Consider the following 13,532-nt stretch of genomic DNA (forward strand, 5'->3'; position numbering starts at 1 on the left):
TGCTTCTTCACATAAGAGAGTTTGCATCTGCAAGGCAAGCTTTTTAAGGATGTGTTTAATTTAAGTTTTGCCATAATACGTTTTAACTTGCTTGGTAGAAATACTTTCTGCTAGGGTGAATATCTAATACATTTTCCAGGCTGTTTCAGTTCAGGGCCTCTTTTCAGCAATGACTTGTGTTTGCGAGATTGATCCAACCTCTATAACGTGGATTTGAGACAGTTCACTGTTCACCAGGAACTGAGCTGATACGTAGTTTACTTTAAAATGATGTGCACTTGTGCCTGGCCGATGGCGTTTGTTAAGGTTCTGCTTTAGAAGCAAGTCTGGTGTGTGGTGTGGTTTGGCTTTTTTTTAATAGAGCTGAACTTTAACGAAGAAGCTGTGGTGAGCTGAAGACTGCCTTCATCATTTAATTGTGAGGCCATAGCTCCTTACTTAATTTATGTTTAGAAAGTAAGTTTGCATTCTGAGTATCATTGGGCACATTTTGGATCTAATGGTTATGGCATTTTTTTCTTGGGAAAGAAGAAAAGCCTAATCCATAGAAAAGCCTTTCTGCCCTAGGAAACCAGAAATATCTGCTGCACTCCTTAATAGGGTTGTTGTGTTCAGTTCTTTGCTGACACAGCTGAGCTTCTCGAAACGCCTCCATGTTCAATGTTAACTTTGCTTTCTCTTGAAATCAGTGGGAATCACTACGGATTATTTCTTTGCCAGCCAAAAAAAGGCATTTGCATTTTTTAATTGAATGTTCTTTTGTGTGAGGCTTGCTAGTTAGGCAGCTAAATATAATTTTTATTATCTTCAAAATTGCACCGGTGTGAGCCAGCAGAAGGTATTATTCACTACTGCAATAATATTATGTCAGCTCTCTGCATTGAATTAGAGTTCTTCATGGCTGATTTTGGTCAAACTTAGAAAAGCTAAAAGATGACAGACACAGTCAACACTAGTGTCACTATCAGTAGTACAAAAGAAACAAAAGATGGTCCTCAATTGAGAATGTGCAAACTTGCAACAATACAGGCTTTAGAAAAAAACCAGTTCCTTAGTGTTGATATTTTTTTCAAGAGAAATTTAATTAAAAGGTAGCTTGCAGTGGTATAGAACTACCACGGGATTAAAATCTGGAGCTAAGCTTCAGGAAATTTAAGTGTAGCCTTCATTTCTGCCTCCGAGTTTTGGTAGCCTTGAGAAATATATACAGCATTTGGGTTTAAATTCCCATTTCTGCAATGAGGAGAATGCTTGCTTATGATCATATGTAATGATATAATTAAATTTCTGTCATATTAACATCATAATTTTTTTGGTACTTTACTTGGACAGAGGCAACTTCATATTGTTCAGTGTCCAGCCTCATGGTGGGCAAAGTTGGCAGGGAACACTATGCAGTACTGGACTACCAGAGTGCTATTAATAATAATAGCAAGTCAGCCAGGCTTTCCTCCTCACAGTTGGGTATTTATCCAAAAGTTGTGGGTTTTACACAATATATACCTAAATGGGAGAATGACGTTCTCTATCCCCTTCCTTTCTAAACAGTAGCACCTTGGCTTTTGTTTACACTTTATAAAAATACAGGAAGACTTACTGTAGGAATTGCTACGGTCTTGAAGACCAGCAAAACATAAGAACTATTATCATTTGTCTTCTTTTAGCAACATTAATGTCTGAGAGTGCCATGTCTAATGCAAGACATAAAGGTTTACAAAAGATTTGTGGCTGTTATTACAGGTGAAATTGTTGTGAACAGTTAATACTGCAAAACAGGACTAATTAATATCTGTGAAACTACTTGTGTTTTTCCATCGTAATAAATGTGTTGTCACCAAATTGACTATTTATATATATCTTTAATTCAAGTAACAAGTACCTGTTAACTTCTTGTATGTTTTATCGTTATACTTCTAAGTATTTTGACAAGTAAAACAGGGTATTCTGAAAATATTGACCTTTTGCAAGTTTTTCCCATCTGTGGTTTTTTTAATCCATTTCAATTTACTGAAGGAAGAGACAGTACAAGGAGTTAAATGTTTACCATGAGAGAACAACATTGGTAATTACTTTGATTTCAGTTCCTTTTGATGTGTATTCAGGGGATGAAGAGGTCAATAATATTATGACCATGCAAATAGAAAAGGGTTCTTTTTGACCATATAAAAAACAGCAAAGGATTATTAAAGCATTAACCTTGATTTTAATGGCCTTGGTTGAGTGGTGAGATCACAATTTGGATGAGCCTGATTATTTACTAAATACAATACATAAATGCAACGGGTTCTTAACACCCATTGCACTCTGGCATTATCGCATTACTGCCATCCTTTGTTGCCTTGCAGACAGGAATATGAAAGCAATCTGTCATGTAGTGAGACTGGCTCCAGAAGCATTTCTCTGATAAGAAGACCCCCTGCCCTTTGCTAGTGTCTGGTCCAGTAGGCTTAGCCATGCGCTTAATCCCCAGAAAGTGGTTCGATTATTGCTGACCAGCAATGGCAAGATAGTTTTTTTTTTCCCCTAGCTATCAACCTTCCATTAATTCCTTAAGCAGAAATGCGGTGCAATCTATATTTCCTTGGCATGTGTCACACAGATGGTGCACTGCTCATGTTTTCAAATAACCATGCTCCAAAATAACAGAGTTTGAATAATAAATTCCACAAATCCTTTCTGAGAAAGAGGCACAATTCTCAAGAGCTGCATAAACTTTACGCATGATGCTGTAGCTCATCCACATTATGCATAAAAGTATATATTCTCTTGCAAAGCAGATGTTTGTATCTGGATTCCTTAATTTAGGGAGGAACAAGAAAGATATATACTTTCTCAAACACTGTAGAATATATTTAATATTTGATTATGTTTTAAACACTAGCCTTAGCTCCCTGGTCAGCTTTGCAGAACTTGTCATTTAATATGGCTAAGCTTAAATCCTATGTGTAGGTCGATGCTGTCAAGCAACCATGACTGTACATTTTGGTATTGATTGGAGTCATTGCAGTAAATTCCTTCTTAACTCACATTCCTTTCCTTCCCAATCCCCTCCCCATAGATAAAGGTGTGAGCACGTCTTTTTCTGTCTGAGGAGATATTTTTTACATTTACAGACAGCCTATATGAAGATATATGTACGCAGTTCTCTGTGTGTGTATATATATATATATTCTCTTTCACACATCCAAAGTAAATGCTCCCTATTGCTTCTACTTTGCTATTTTAACACCTCAAATATCTCCTGCATTTTTCTTCCATCAGATTTCTTATGTTGATATACTTGGACCAGAAGGTAGAAGGATGAAACGTCACCTGGCAATAAACTGTAAGCAAGATATGGTCATTTGCTGGTGGTCAGCAGCTAGTGATGGAGCATGGCCTTGGTCTCCTATTTCCTGTGAGAGGGACAGAGCCAACCTATTGCTGTTAGGCTGTGCACATGGCAAATTGGAGGTAAAGTGCTGAACTCTCTTGATTTTTCAGATTTGCTAGAGAAATAACTGTTCAACTTAAATGCATATTCAGGTAAATAGAAAGAACAGATATGGTGAAATCATAAGATCAGCCAATCTAATCTTAAAAGCAAAAGTTCGGTATTTAATGAAAAAAGCACCTTTTTTACTATGTTTACTATTTTCACATCAAAACTGGCAATCTGAGAAAAGTAGCAAAGGAGTTGGGTCTTTATGGTGGAATAGCTTTGGAGCTGCTAACACTGAGAATAAGTGTCAGAGTACCACTAGAAAACTCTAATCTTACAAACTGTAGCTGCTGCATGCTTGTCTAATGCCATTATTTTATGTTGTCTGCAGTGTTAACTGATAAGCATTTTACATCTATTTTAAGTGTTTCATTATAAGATTTTAGCTGCACCCAGATGCTACTTAAATTGTTGCTATGAGTATTGATCAAATCAGAGACCAAGTTTTTTCTTAAAGAAAAAGTCAGAATTCCCCATCTACAGGTGGGAATGTAAGCTACAAGTTACAAGGCTACAAGCTGACCCTCTTCCTGACACTGCTTAGCTTACCTTTTTAGGCAGATGTTTCCATTTAAACTTTTCTATTTTGATTTCATCTGTTTAAGAATATTTGAATCCAGTTTCTTAGGTAAAACTTTAAAATGAAGCTATCTGGGCATACTCTGAGAGGAACTGGAACCTGAATTTAAACAGCTGTTCTGGACTAGCATCTTGTATAGATGCTCCTGTATTTGGAGTTTTATTTTCAGTTTAGCTTAAGCCAGTACTAATACTGACTAAAAAGGTACTGACTGTGGGAGAAGAGCACAAACTTGAGCATCAGCTGTGGAGTAGCTGCTCTGGAGTACCTATTACAGGCTATTTCCCTGTAGGGAAAAACCCTATATAACACTTTAGAATAAGCTGCTCTTACAAATAACATCCTGTTCTCTTTAATTAGGGAAGATGTAAATGTTTTAATGTCTTGGAATTATTACTTTGATAACTAATACTAATTTCAGTGAAGTTTTTTTTCCCCTTGGGATTTTCTATATATTGAATGGAAAAGAAAAAAGGTAGTTGAGAGAGCTTTTCTTTATTTAAGTCATTAGTCACTGTAGAATTTAAGTTTAAATTACCTACAGTTCTGCCTTCTTTACTTCTTTTCAATTGACCTCTCTCCACTAGCGGTCATCTTTAACTCATCTCTCTCCTCTGCCTGATATACACCTGCAGTTCTCAATTCCCCCTGCAGCTATGCCCGACCACATATAAAAATTACTCTGGTAGCTAAAACGTGTGTCTGTTCTTTGTAAGCTTTTTCAGCCTAGTCCCTGTGCCAATTCGATATTATGAAACTTCATCCTACTAACACTTCAGAGCTAATTTCTTACCATGACTTACGTATGTCCAGGTTCTGACAGCAACAGCCTTTTGTTTCCTTCCCACGTCTTCCAGAAAGCTCCCTAATGCCAACATTGCAATTTCTATTTTCCGATTTGTTTTTTTAGAGACTCATTTCTTCCAATAAATTCACAGAAACCACCCTGTCAGTTTAAAGCTTTCTCCATTTCATTTAATATATTATAGGAAGATTTCCAAATTACAGCATTGCTCTGCATCTTTCAATAAACCTTGTTTTACCCTTTTCTGATTTAGACTCTAAATTGCTCAGGGCTGAGGCTGTCTAGTATAGTCCCAAGCACATCACTGGTGCTTAACACAATAATAATAAGCATTCACTGACGCTTTAGGCCTAAACTCATAATCCTTTTAATTTGGCCCATATTGTAATATAAATATAAGAAAATTATTTTTAAAAGCAGGCTGTCAAATTTAACTGTCCAGTTGCTTTCTCTTCTGATTTTTTGCCTGTACTTGTCTGTTTTAATTCTAAGATCTTCAGATGACATTTCTTTTCCTGTATTTGTCAATAAAATGCCAAGCACTATGCCAGGGCTATTGGAAAACTTAGTCATATATAGATGACAAATTGTCTTGCTGGTTGAAAACTACTCTGTTCCACATACTTATCTCTTGGATGTTCAGTGAGCTGCAGTGTGAGGCTCAAGATACTCTGCCTATATGCTTCCCCAATGTATCCATGATGTGTACCTATGTACCTATGGTACTGTTTGTTGGGGTTTTTTTCAAGATTTCTCTGGCGCTCCTTATGGGCAGTGGTTAAATTCCTGTGCGTGGATTGGGGATGTCATAACCCAGCAGCTCTGGAAGTAGCATCAACCCCCAGTCTGCAATTAACTGAGGTGCATTTTTCCCCTATAGAGTGTTGGAGGGGAACCTTAACACCTGTAACTTCTGAGGGTCATTTGGTAGCTTAAACTTGAGCAGAAATGTAGTTAGCATTTCTAGACAGCTTCTAAACAGTTACTGTCTCAGTCAGATACCACAAAACTACAGTATTTCTGTAATCATGCTTATTTGCCTCTTTGTGCCTCTACTGCCCTACCATTGGTAGTGTTCCTCAGGTATAGACCTGGAATAAAACCATGACATGCTGTTGTTACGCATGGAAGCAAACCCTTATTTATCATAATTGTCCAATAATATTCATTTTCTCCCAGTAAATGAATATTGTCAACAGAAGGAGAATGAGAAGCATGAACTGATGCAGTTTGGAGCATTTATCGAATAGAAGTGTAGTGAAACAATACCACGAACATTTTACATGAAAATAATAATATAGCTTGGATAAAACCAGCATTATTATCTGGAATTAAGAGAAAAGCAGGAATTGCTGAATGTCTGGCCCATTAAGAGCTGTTTGGGATATTGGGTTTATGAAAAGGTAAACCAAGCCCGAGGAAATGAATGGATGCTACCCCCAGCTGTTCTACAGCACCTTGGTGCTGACCTACAAAAACCACAAAAAGGTCTGCCAGCTGCTGACCTGTTGTCTTGTGGCAGAGCAAAGGTCAGTGTGACACTTAGGTGGTGCTACTTCATCCCTGGAAGAATGTTCTGAGTGATGTTTGCTTACTAGGACGAGGACAGGAATAGCTACAGACAAGGCAGCTCGAGTCCTCATCGTGCTGATGTCCTGTAACTGCATGTTCTGCACCAGGGTGATTCACATTGTGCATGCAGTGTTCGGGGTGTTGTGTACTAAGCAGCTTTCCAACTTAATGGAGGAAATACATTTTAAAATACACTGTAAGTTTTACTTGAATTATGCTGTGTGGCTTTATGTTTTAACACTTGCTACTACTGAGGCTAAGGGTAGACATTATTCCTCTAAAAACAACTTTTTTTCCTTGAAAATCTTGACTTGTTTTGCTCCCTTCATTTTTTAGCCCGAGATCAGTGTTTACTGTGTTGATTGCTGTAAGATTTGGTGAGGAATCGTCCCCCGAAGAAAAAAAAGTGCTTTTCTCTTTATCATATGACTTTGCTTTGGTGTGCAGTGTACATTTGTATACATGCACGCACGTTGCTGTTTGTCTGTTGAACCTTTGTGTGCTTTCTTGCATGAATTTGTTTCCTCCAGTAAACTCATCCATTCTCCAATCTATTTATTTAATTATTTAGGGTTTGTTTGTTTCTTCTTTATTAAAAGTATGAACGATGAAGGATGCTATTTAAATTGTCTCCCTGCAGAGATAATGCTGGCATTTTGATTTCAAAACGAGAAGAGGAATCTTCCAGAAATCATTTCAAACAATTTGCTATGAATAAATAGGATTCAATGTGAAATCACCCTTTGATTAAATGCTTTGAGAGAAAGTTATGTTAAAATCAACATGAACTTTATTCTGCAAACATAAATTAACAGGAGGTGATGATGCTAGGGCTCAGTTACTGTAGTACTTTGCATTTGTCTTTGCCACGTTTATTTTTACTGTGTTTTAATGCTAGTGCAAATCACTGAAATTATACTTCAATCTCATGAAAAACATAATTTGCCGGAGAGAGAATATTATTTTTCTTTCTCCCAAGAGATAATATTTAATAGTTATTGCTTCCACAATGTGCTTCAAAGTTGTGAAATAAACACAGCAGATCTTTTATGAGTGAGCTATCCTACAATTACTGTAGCACTCAGAAAAACATCTACTGCGTGTGACTGAATAGCTGAAATACTTCTCACACACATACAGCAAAGAATGTAAAATCCTTGATGTCACATTCGGTTAAAAGTTCAATGAATAATACGGGATAAAGATGATGATGATAAATTTTGAAATAAAATAAGAATAAATGTTGGCTGAAGATCTAAATAATAAGATTGCATGTGGGACTGTAAATACAGTGCAGCAAAATGAGTAACCTAGAGTAGGAGCCTTGCATTTTTATTTTAGAAGTGTTTTAAGATAGGGTGGATTTTTTTCCTCCATCTCCCATGCTGTATTTAAAACTATTTTACTATATTGTGCACTACACTTCCCACTCTACATTTCTAATTAAAGCGTTTGTTGTTATTTGGAGCCTCACTGTGTGAAATTAAATAAGCAATTTTTTTTAACATCCATAAAATAAATCAAACATTTTTCTCATGTGAAAAGCACACAATTCAGTCACAGCAAGCTTATTTCTCTGTTTCTTTTGTTTTCTTTTTTTATCTGCCCGGTAAGCCAATTTTCTGCTTAAGAACTACTGGTTAAAACTCTTACTTGTTTTGATATGTGGACTTTAACCTTCCCCAGCACTCTATGCAAAATACTTTAATTTTAAGTGTTCAAAGATTTGCACTCAGAAGGGTGATACTGCTCACGCAAGCTAGTGATGTTATTTCTTTCAAACATAAAATGAAAGAAAGTATTTTAACTAGCTTAATTCAGGCCTCTTATTTACAAAGATTAACAGATTCCTTTACTTGGATTGTTACGATTTCTGACTAGGATTTGAAAACTTGACATGTATAGTATGCTTCGTACTGCTGGTTAGCTGGTGCAGAGCACAGGGGCAAACAATGTCCGTGTGCAGTACTGGTGCATGCCTGCCACGTTAATAAGGGACGTATGCATAAATTACATGGATGGTATTTAAATACAATTACGATTTTTTTGGTAGCCTACATGTCACAAAGCTAAAAGTGACTTTTCAGCTTCTTTATTTATTTATTTTACAGAAAGCAATTGGTTGTACTTCATGCAATGTACTTCCAGAAATCTTCCCTTGAAACCCAGGGCTACGTGCTTAGTCCCAGATTTATGGAAAGCACTTGGCGCTGAATCAGTTCTACCCCCCGCCATGTGGCACTGCGGCTCTGCCTTTTTAGATCTGCTGCCCTGTCCCCTCCTCCGCAAATCCTACAGTTGTCCTACCCACTTCTGAGGGAACTCCTCCAGCTTTTGCCTTCCCATTCCCCGAGCAAATGCTCTGTTAACTTAAAGATACCTTGCTGTTTTAACGTGCCCCTTGAAGGTTCCACAGGACCACTGCTCACCAAGAAGGAATCCCGGCGGATTCCTTTGAATGGCCTGCTAAGGCACTATGTGCACTGCATTTACTAGCATGTGGCTACTTACCAGATAGAAAAACAACTGGCAGGTAATGGAATACCATCTTCTTGGAAAAAAAAAAAGGTGTTTTGATTGTTAGACTTCGTATCTTTCAAAAGCATTATCTTGGCCTTATTAACATGTTTCTGTGCTTGCATGTCTCTCTGCTTTAGTTTTTCAGTTAGCAGCATGAAGAATTAATAAAAGTCATTTCTGACAGAGAAACTAAAATCTTTCCTCTCAGATGAAAGAGAATATTCTTCTTTTTTTTTTGCCTTCAGAGTGCCAAATACCAGTTACATTCAGCAAAACTGGAAACCAGAACAAAGAGGTCTCTCGGCTTGGTACTCTTCCTCCAAGAGGCACAGAAGGCCACTGATGCATGAGAAGCAGCTTATCTGTTCCAATCTAAGGAGAAATGTTTCTCTTGTTTTCAGCCAGAATATGAACAGTAGTGTCGAGAAAAGTTTTCTTTAAACCTAATTTGTTTAAACATTACATCAAATGTTAGGTTTTGAAATGCAGCAAATTGTCTTTCTCTGCTTGCAGGAGCTTTTTCCTAGTTTAGAATTGTGTTTATACAGCAGCCAGCCCTACCCTAGACTTCCTTTCAGGGATTTGCTCTCAAAATTGTGTGAAGCTGGGAAGCTTCTCATCTCAAGGCTCATTAAATTCGCCTTCCAAAATATAGTCTTACTTTCTATTAAAATCATAGTGAGCAATTTTGTGCCCCACTTTTGCTCTAACAAGGCAGAACAAAATTACTAATTGGATTCAGTTTGCTTGCTGACTCTCAAACAATCAGTTGACAACATTTATTTTTCTGTGACTATTTCCATTGCTGTTTTCCAGCAGTCATTCCCATGGAGTTGTAAAATCCATGTTTCACATGTTTTCTTCTCTATTGTCTTAACCTTCAAGGCCAGTCTCTCTTTAGAATTTAATAGTGCTTTTGGTCTTTCATCTCACAGTCTTGATTATTGTGTGGATCTTCATGAGTTTCTTGTAGCTTGTGAGAAGATGAACAGAGAGGAACACTGATTTTGGATCAAAATATGTAGATGAATAATGCAGTGCATTGAAACCTGCCACAGGAAGACAGAAATCTGAGTCCCACAGGGCCTCAAGGCTCATTTCACTGGAGTTATGGAAGCTTTGAAGACTTGCTTGGGCAAGATTTCTGTTTCACATATTTGAAAGGCAGCTACCTGGGTCTCTATACATACTCTTAGGGAACAAACAGTAACACTTCACCTTGTCTTTATTTGGGGTTAGAGCGCTGTATGGTCACAGTAATCCTTTGTCCACAATAACCTCTCTTACAGGTTTCCTTGCTATGCAATTTAACACCCTAATAAGCTACACATTTCAGCAGCTCTAAGATCTGCACAGTAGCCACTGAACATTTTGTGGGTATAAATGACTAGTTGCAGAGGCTGAGTCATTGGTGAGGGAACGGTCAAGGTGAGGAAATGTTTTTCAGACTATATAAGTAATTTAATCTTTTAATTCCTCTTTGGTGTATGTTTTCATTGGTCACTACTCTGTTGAAATCGGTTTACCTAGTTTTCACATGTTGGATGCACTGGCTTCTGTATTAGATGCTTTTGAATTAAGTGGTTCTTTGCATGTCCCTAACTACTTATCTTAAAGTAGCTAAGGCTACTGTATTAACCAGCAGCTGATTTGCAGCCACAGAATTGCAATATGCCTTTAGTCTTTCTTTTGAATGAGAAACCTTTTTGCTGACATAATAAGTAAACTCTCAGAAAAAAACATCCTAATCAGTCTGATTGACATCCCTAATAACTTGGCTTTAAATTCATTGGTTGCTTCTGAAGTAAGGGCTGGTATGCCAAAAAAATAATCTTAATTTCTTATTCTCCTCCTTTGCAGGATGAAAGGCTGAATTATGTGTTCAGTTGGTCTTGCGATCTGCAGAAATCAAATTTAAATTGCTTTAATGTTATGTGTGCATTTCTGTTTTCAACGTGACATTTCCAGATTTCCTCCCTCACCCTTTCTATGTCCTTTAATCACATTTGTTACCCCTTTCTGTGTAAATGGTCCTTGCATACCACCTGGGCTCAAAAGAAGGGGCTTCCAAAATTAGTGGCAGGTCAGCAGCTTCAGTTCATAGTGTGAAGAATGCTATGGGTACACCTGAGGGCCAGGCTGGCTCGGTCGGACGTCTCCCTTTCACTCTTCATTTTTGCATGAACAAACACCAGCAAGTTTCTGACTGACTTCCACTACTCCCATTCTTCTAGAGACATTGGTTTTCTCTCTCTTTCAGGGAAACAGCTTTTCAGAAGCTAATTTGTAACTTATTTACAGCTGGTATTTCTCCCACAGTTTCCCTGCTCGAGTCCTGTATAACACCTCTCGCTCAAACCCATATATTATAGGACAGTAATTTTCGCTGGTCTCCACTGTTGCCTCCATCACTTTATGGTTCCTCCCGTGTTCCCACACTACAAATTCTTGCTCTTTGCCAGCTGCTGCCTCTGTATCATATTCTGCCTTTGTGGCGTTCTTCTAGTTCATTCAACCTTCAGGTACCCCTAAATGGTCCCCCTTTTCTGCTATCACAAATTCATTTATACTGCATCTGAAGCTCTATGGCACCAAAGAACATCCACCACCTACTCATTTGGCAGTGTCTAGTATACGTTGTTTAAACATGCCATTGTTTCTACCACCACAGTGTAATATTTCTGTTACTATGGCCTAGAGCAAACGATCAAAAATCCTCTACATGTGATGCTCAGAGTAACCTATATACATTTTTCCAGAAATTTTGGGGTTTCTCCCCCAGCCCACTTGTGAATAATCAGTTATTCTTTTATATCAGTCAGCTGTTCATTTCTCCTCTTACCAACACTCCTAGGAACATCCTCTCTTTTATCTTCTGTTCTACTAATTTGTTGCATACTCTGGACAAACAAATACGGCTCAAACTATATTGCAGCATTTTTTCATCAAAGGCATTAACATGTTAAAAGTTAAACCAGTAGATTTTTATAATTCTTTTTCTAAAACATGTAGTTGTTTTGGCTTACTGACCCATGAGAAAACGTATTTGCAGCAGTCTATTTTTTTAATATTGTCAAAGTAAGAATAAACCGTTACAAATGACTGCCAAAATGTCGTGGTTTTTTTTCAGGTCCTGAGTTACATCCGTACAGAATGGGACCCGCTCGATGCTTGCTTCAGCATTCGTCAGCCTTGCCAGGTGTACACGGTAGAGCACTCCATTTCCGCAGACAAAGAGCCTATGGCTGACAGCTGTGTCTACAAGTGTGTTGGGAACAAAATTCAGTGCATGGCAGTCACCAGAATACCACTGCGATCCAAGGCCATCAGCTGTTGCAGAGATGTTACAGAAGACAAACTAGTCCTGGGTTGTGAAGATTCGTCAATAATTCTGTACGAAGCCTACAACCAAGCGACTCTGTTAGCCCAGGCAGAACTGCTGCCCACTGTAATAACCTACCACCCTTCCGGAGCCATATTCATGGTTGGCAGCTCTCAAGGGGAGCTGCAGGTTTTTGACACGGCACTGTCCCCAGTTAAAATTCAGCTCTTGGCACAGGACTATTCACCTGAGGCAACTCTGCAATTCAGTAAACACTTTGACGTGCCCAGCAGCCTCGTCCAGATCCAGTGGACTGCTCCTCCAGCTGCATCTGCCGGCACTGGCAGCACAGATATTCATGACCTTTTGTTAGTGAGGTTTGACAAAGGACCCTTGGGAGGACTGCACTTCAAACTTGGTAAGTCACTGAGCACATCCGTTGAACCTTGAGCTCCGAAGGAAACATCTGTACCTCACAAGTATTTTGTAGTTTGAAACACTCTCGTTTTAGGTACAGGGGACCGTAGCCTTAAAAGCATGTAATTCCAGTGATACCTGAAGGTGTGAACCAAGGAGTTGATTATGTTTCGCAGTTGCTTAGTATTTTTCATATGGGGTCTGACAGAATAGGACCCCAATCTGTTGTTGGATCGGGGTCCCATTGTGTTCCCTGCTACTGTAATAAAGCGTAACAATTTCTCATATGGAAAATTATTTTAATCTGCAGCATATAATTTTAGGAATTGTATTAATTCTGTAATAATACCGCTAACAGGCTATTTGTAATAATAGAATAGTAACGTTATTTTCTTTCCTAATCTTTTTGCGTGTATGTATGATGCAACTGTCCTTCCCATTACAGTGTATATTTGTCCCCATACTCTGTTCTTCCTGACTTCAGTACATGAAGCTGCATCATTTCTTTCCTTGAAGACTTTTCACACAAGAAGGAAGGTTTTCATAACCTTCAGAGAAGTCTGGTGTCTCAATTAATTTGCCAGGAGTTGTGAGTAAAAGAAGCAGTAATAATACTGATTTTGGACTTGATACAGCACTCCTCATTTTAGGTGTATGGAGACTTTAAGAGAGTAAAACCATAACTATCTTCATTTCACAAACAGAGTAACAAGAAGCAGTAAAGGAAGGCTAAAAGGCTTTCCAAGAGTTTCACAACGAGTCAGTGGCTGAATTAAGAATAAAACCCCTGCAGTTGCTCATCAGTGAGAACTGTATTCATTCCATTCAAGTCAGG

The 13,532-nt window shown here is 38.2% G+C and overlaps 1 protein-coding gene across 3 annotated transcripts in view; it reads left to right on the forward strand.

Moving 5' to 3' along the window:
• WDPCP (WD repeat containing planar cell polarity effector) overlaps positions 1–13,532 on the forward strand; it is a 103,958-nt gene that overhangs the window by 19,852 nt on the left and 70,574 nt on the right. For all 3 annotated transcript variants that reach the window (XM_056344356.1, XM_056344353.1, XM_056344354.1), the window contains 2 exons: positions 3,262–3,453; positions 12,089–12,698. In XM_056344356.1, the coding sequence (XP_056200331.1) occupies positions 3,262–3,453; positions 12,089–12,698 (802 nt within the window). The remainder of the gene's footprint in view (positions 1–3,261; positions 3,454–12,088; positions 12,699–13,532) is intronic.

The sequence above is a fragment of the Falco biarmicus genome, chromosome 6, assembly GCF_023638135.1.
Source record: "Falco biarmicus isolate bFalBia1 chromosome 6, bFalBia1.pri, whole genome shotgun sequence".
Taxonomy (NCBI): domain Eukaryota; kingdom Metazoa; phylum Chordata; class Aves; order Falconiformes; family Falconidae; genus Falco; species Falco biarmicus.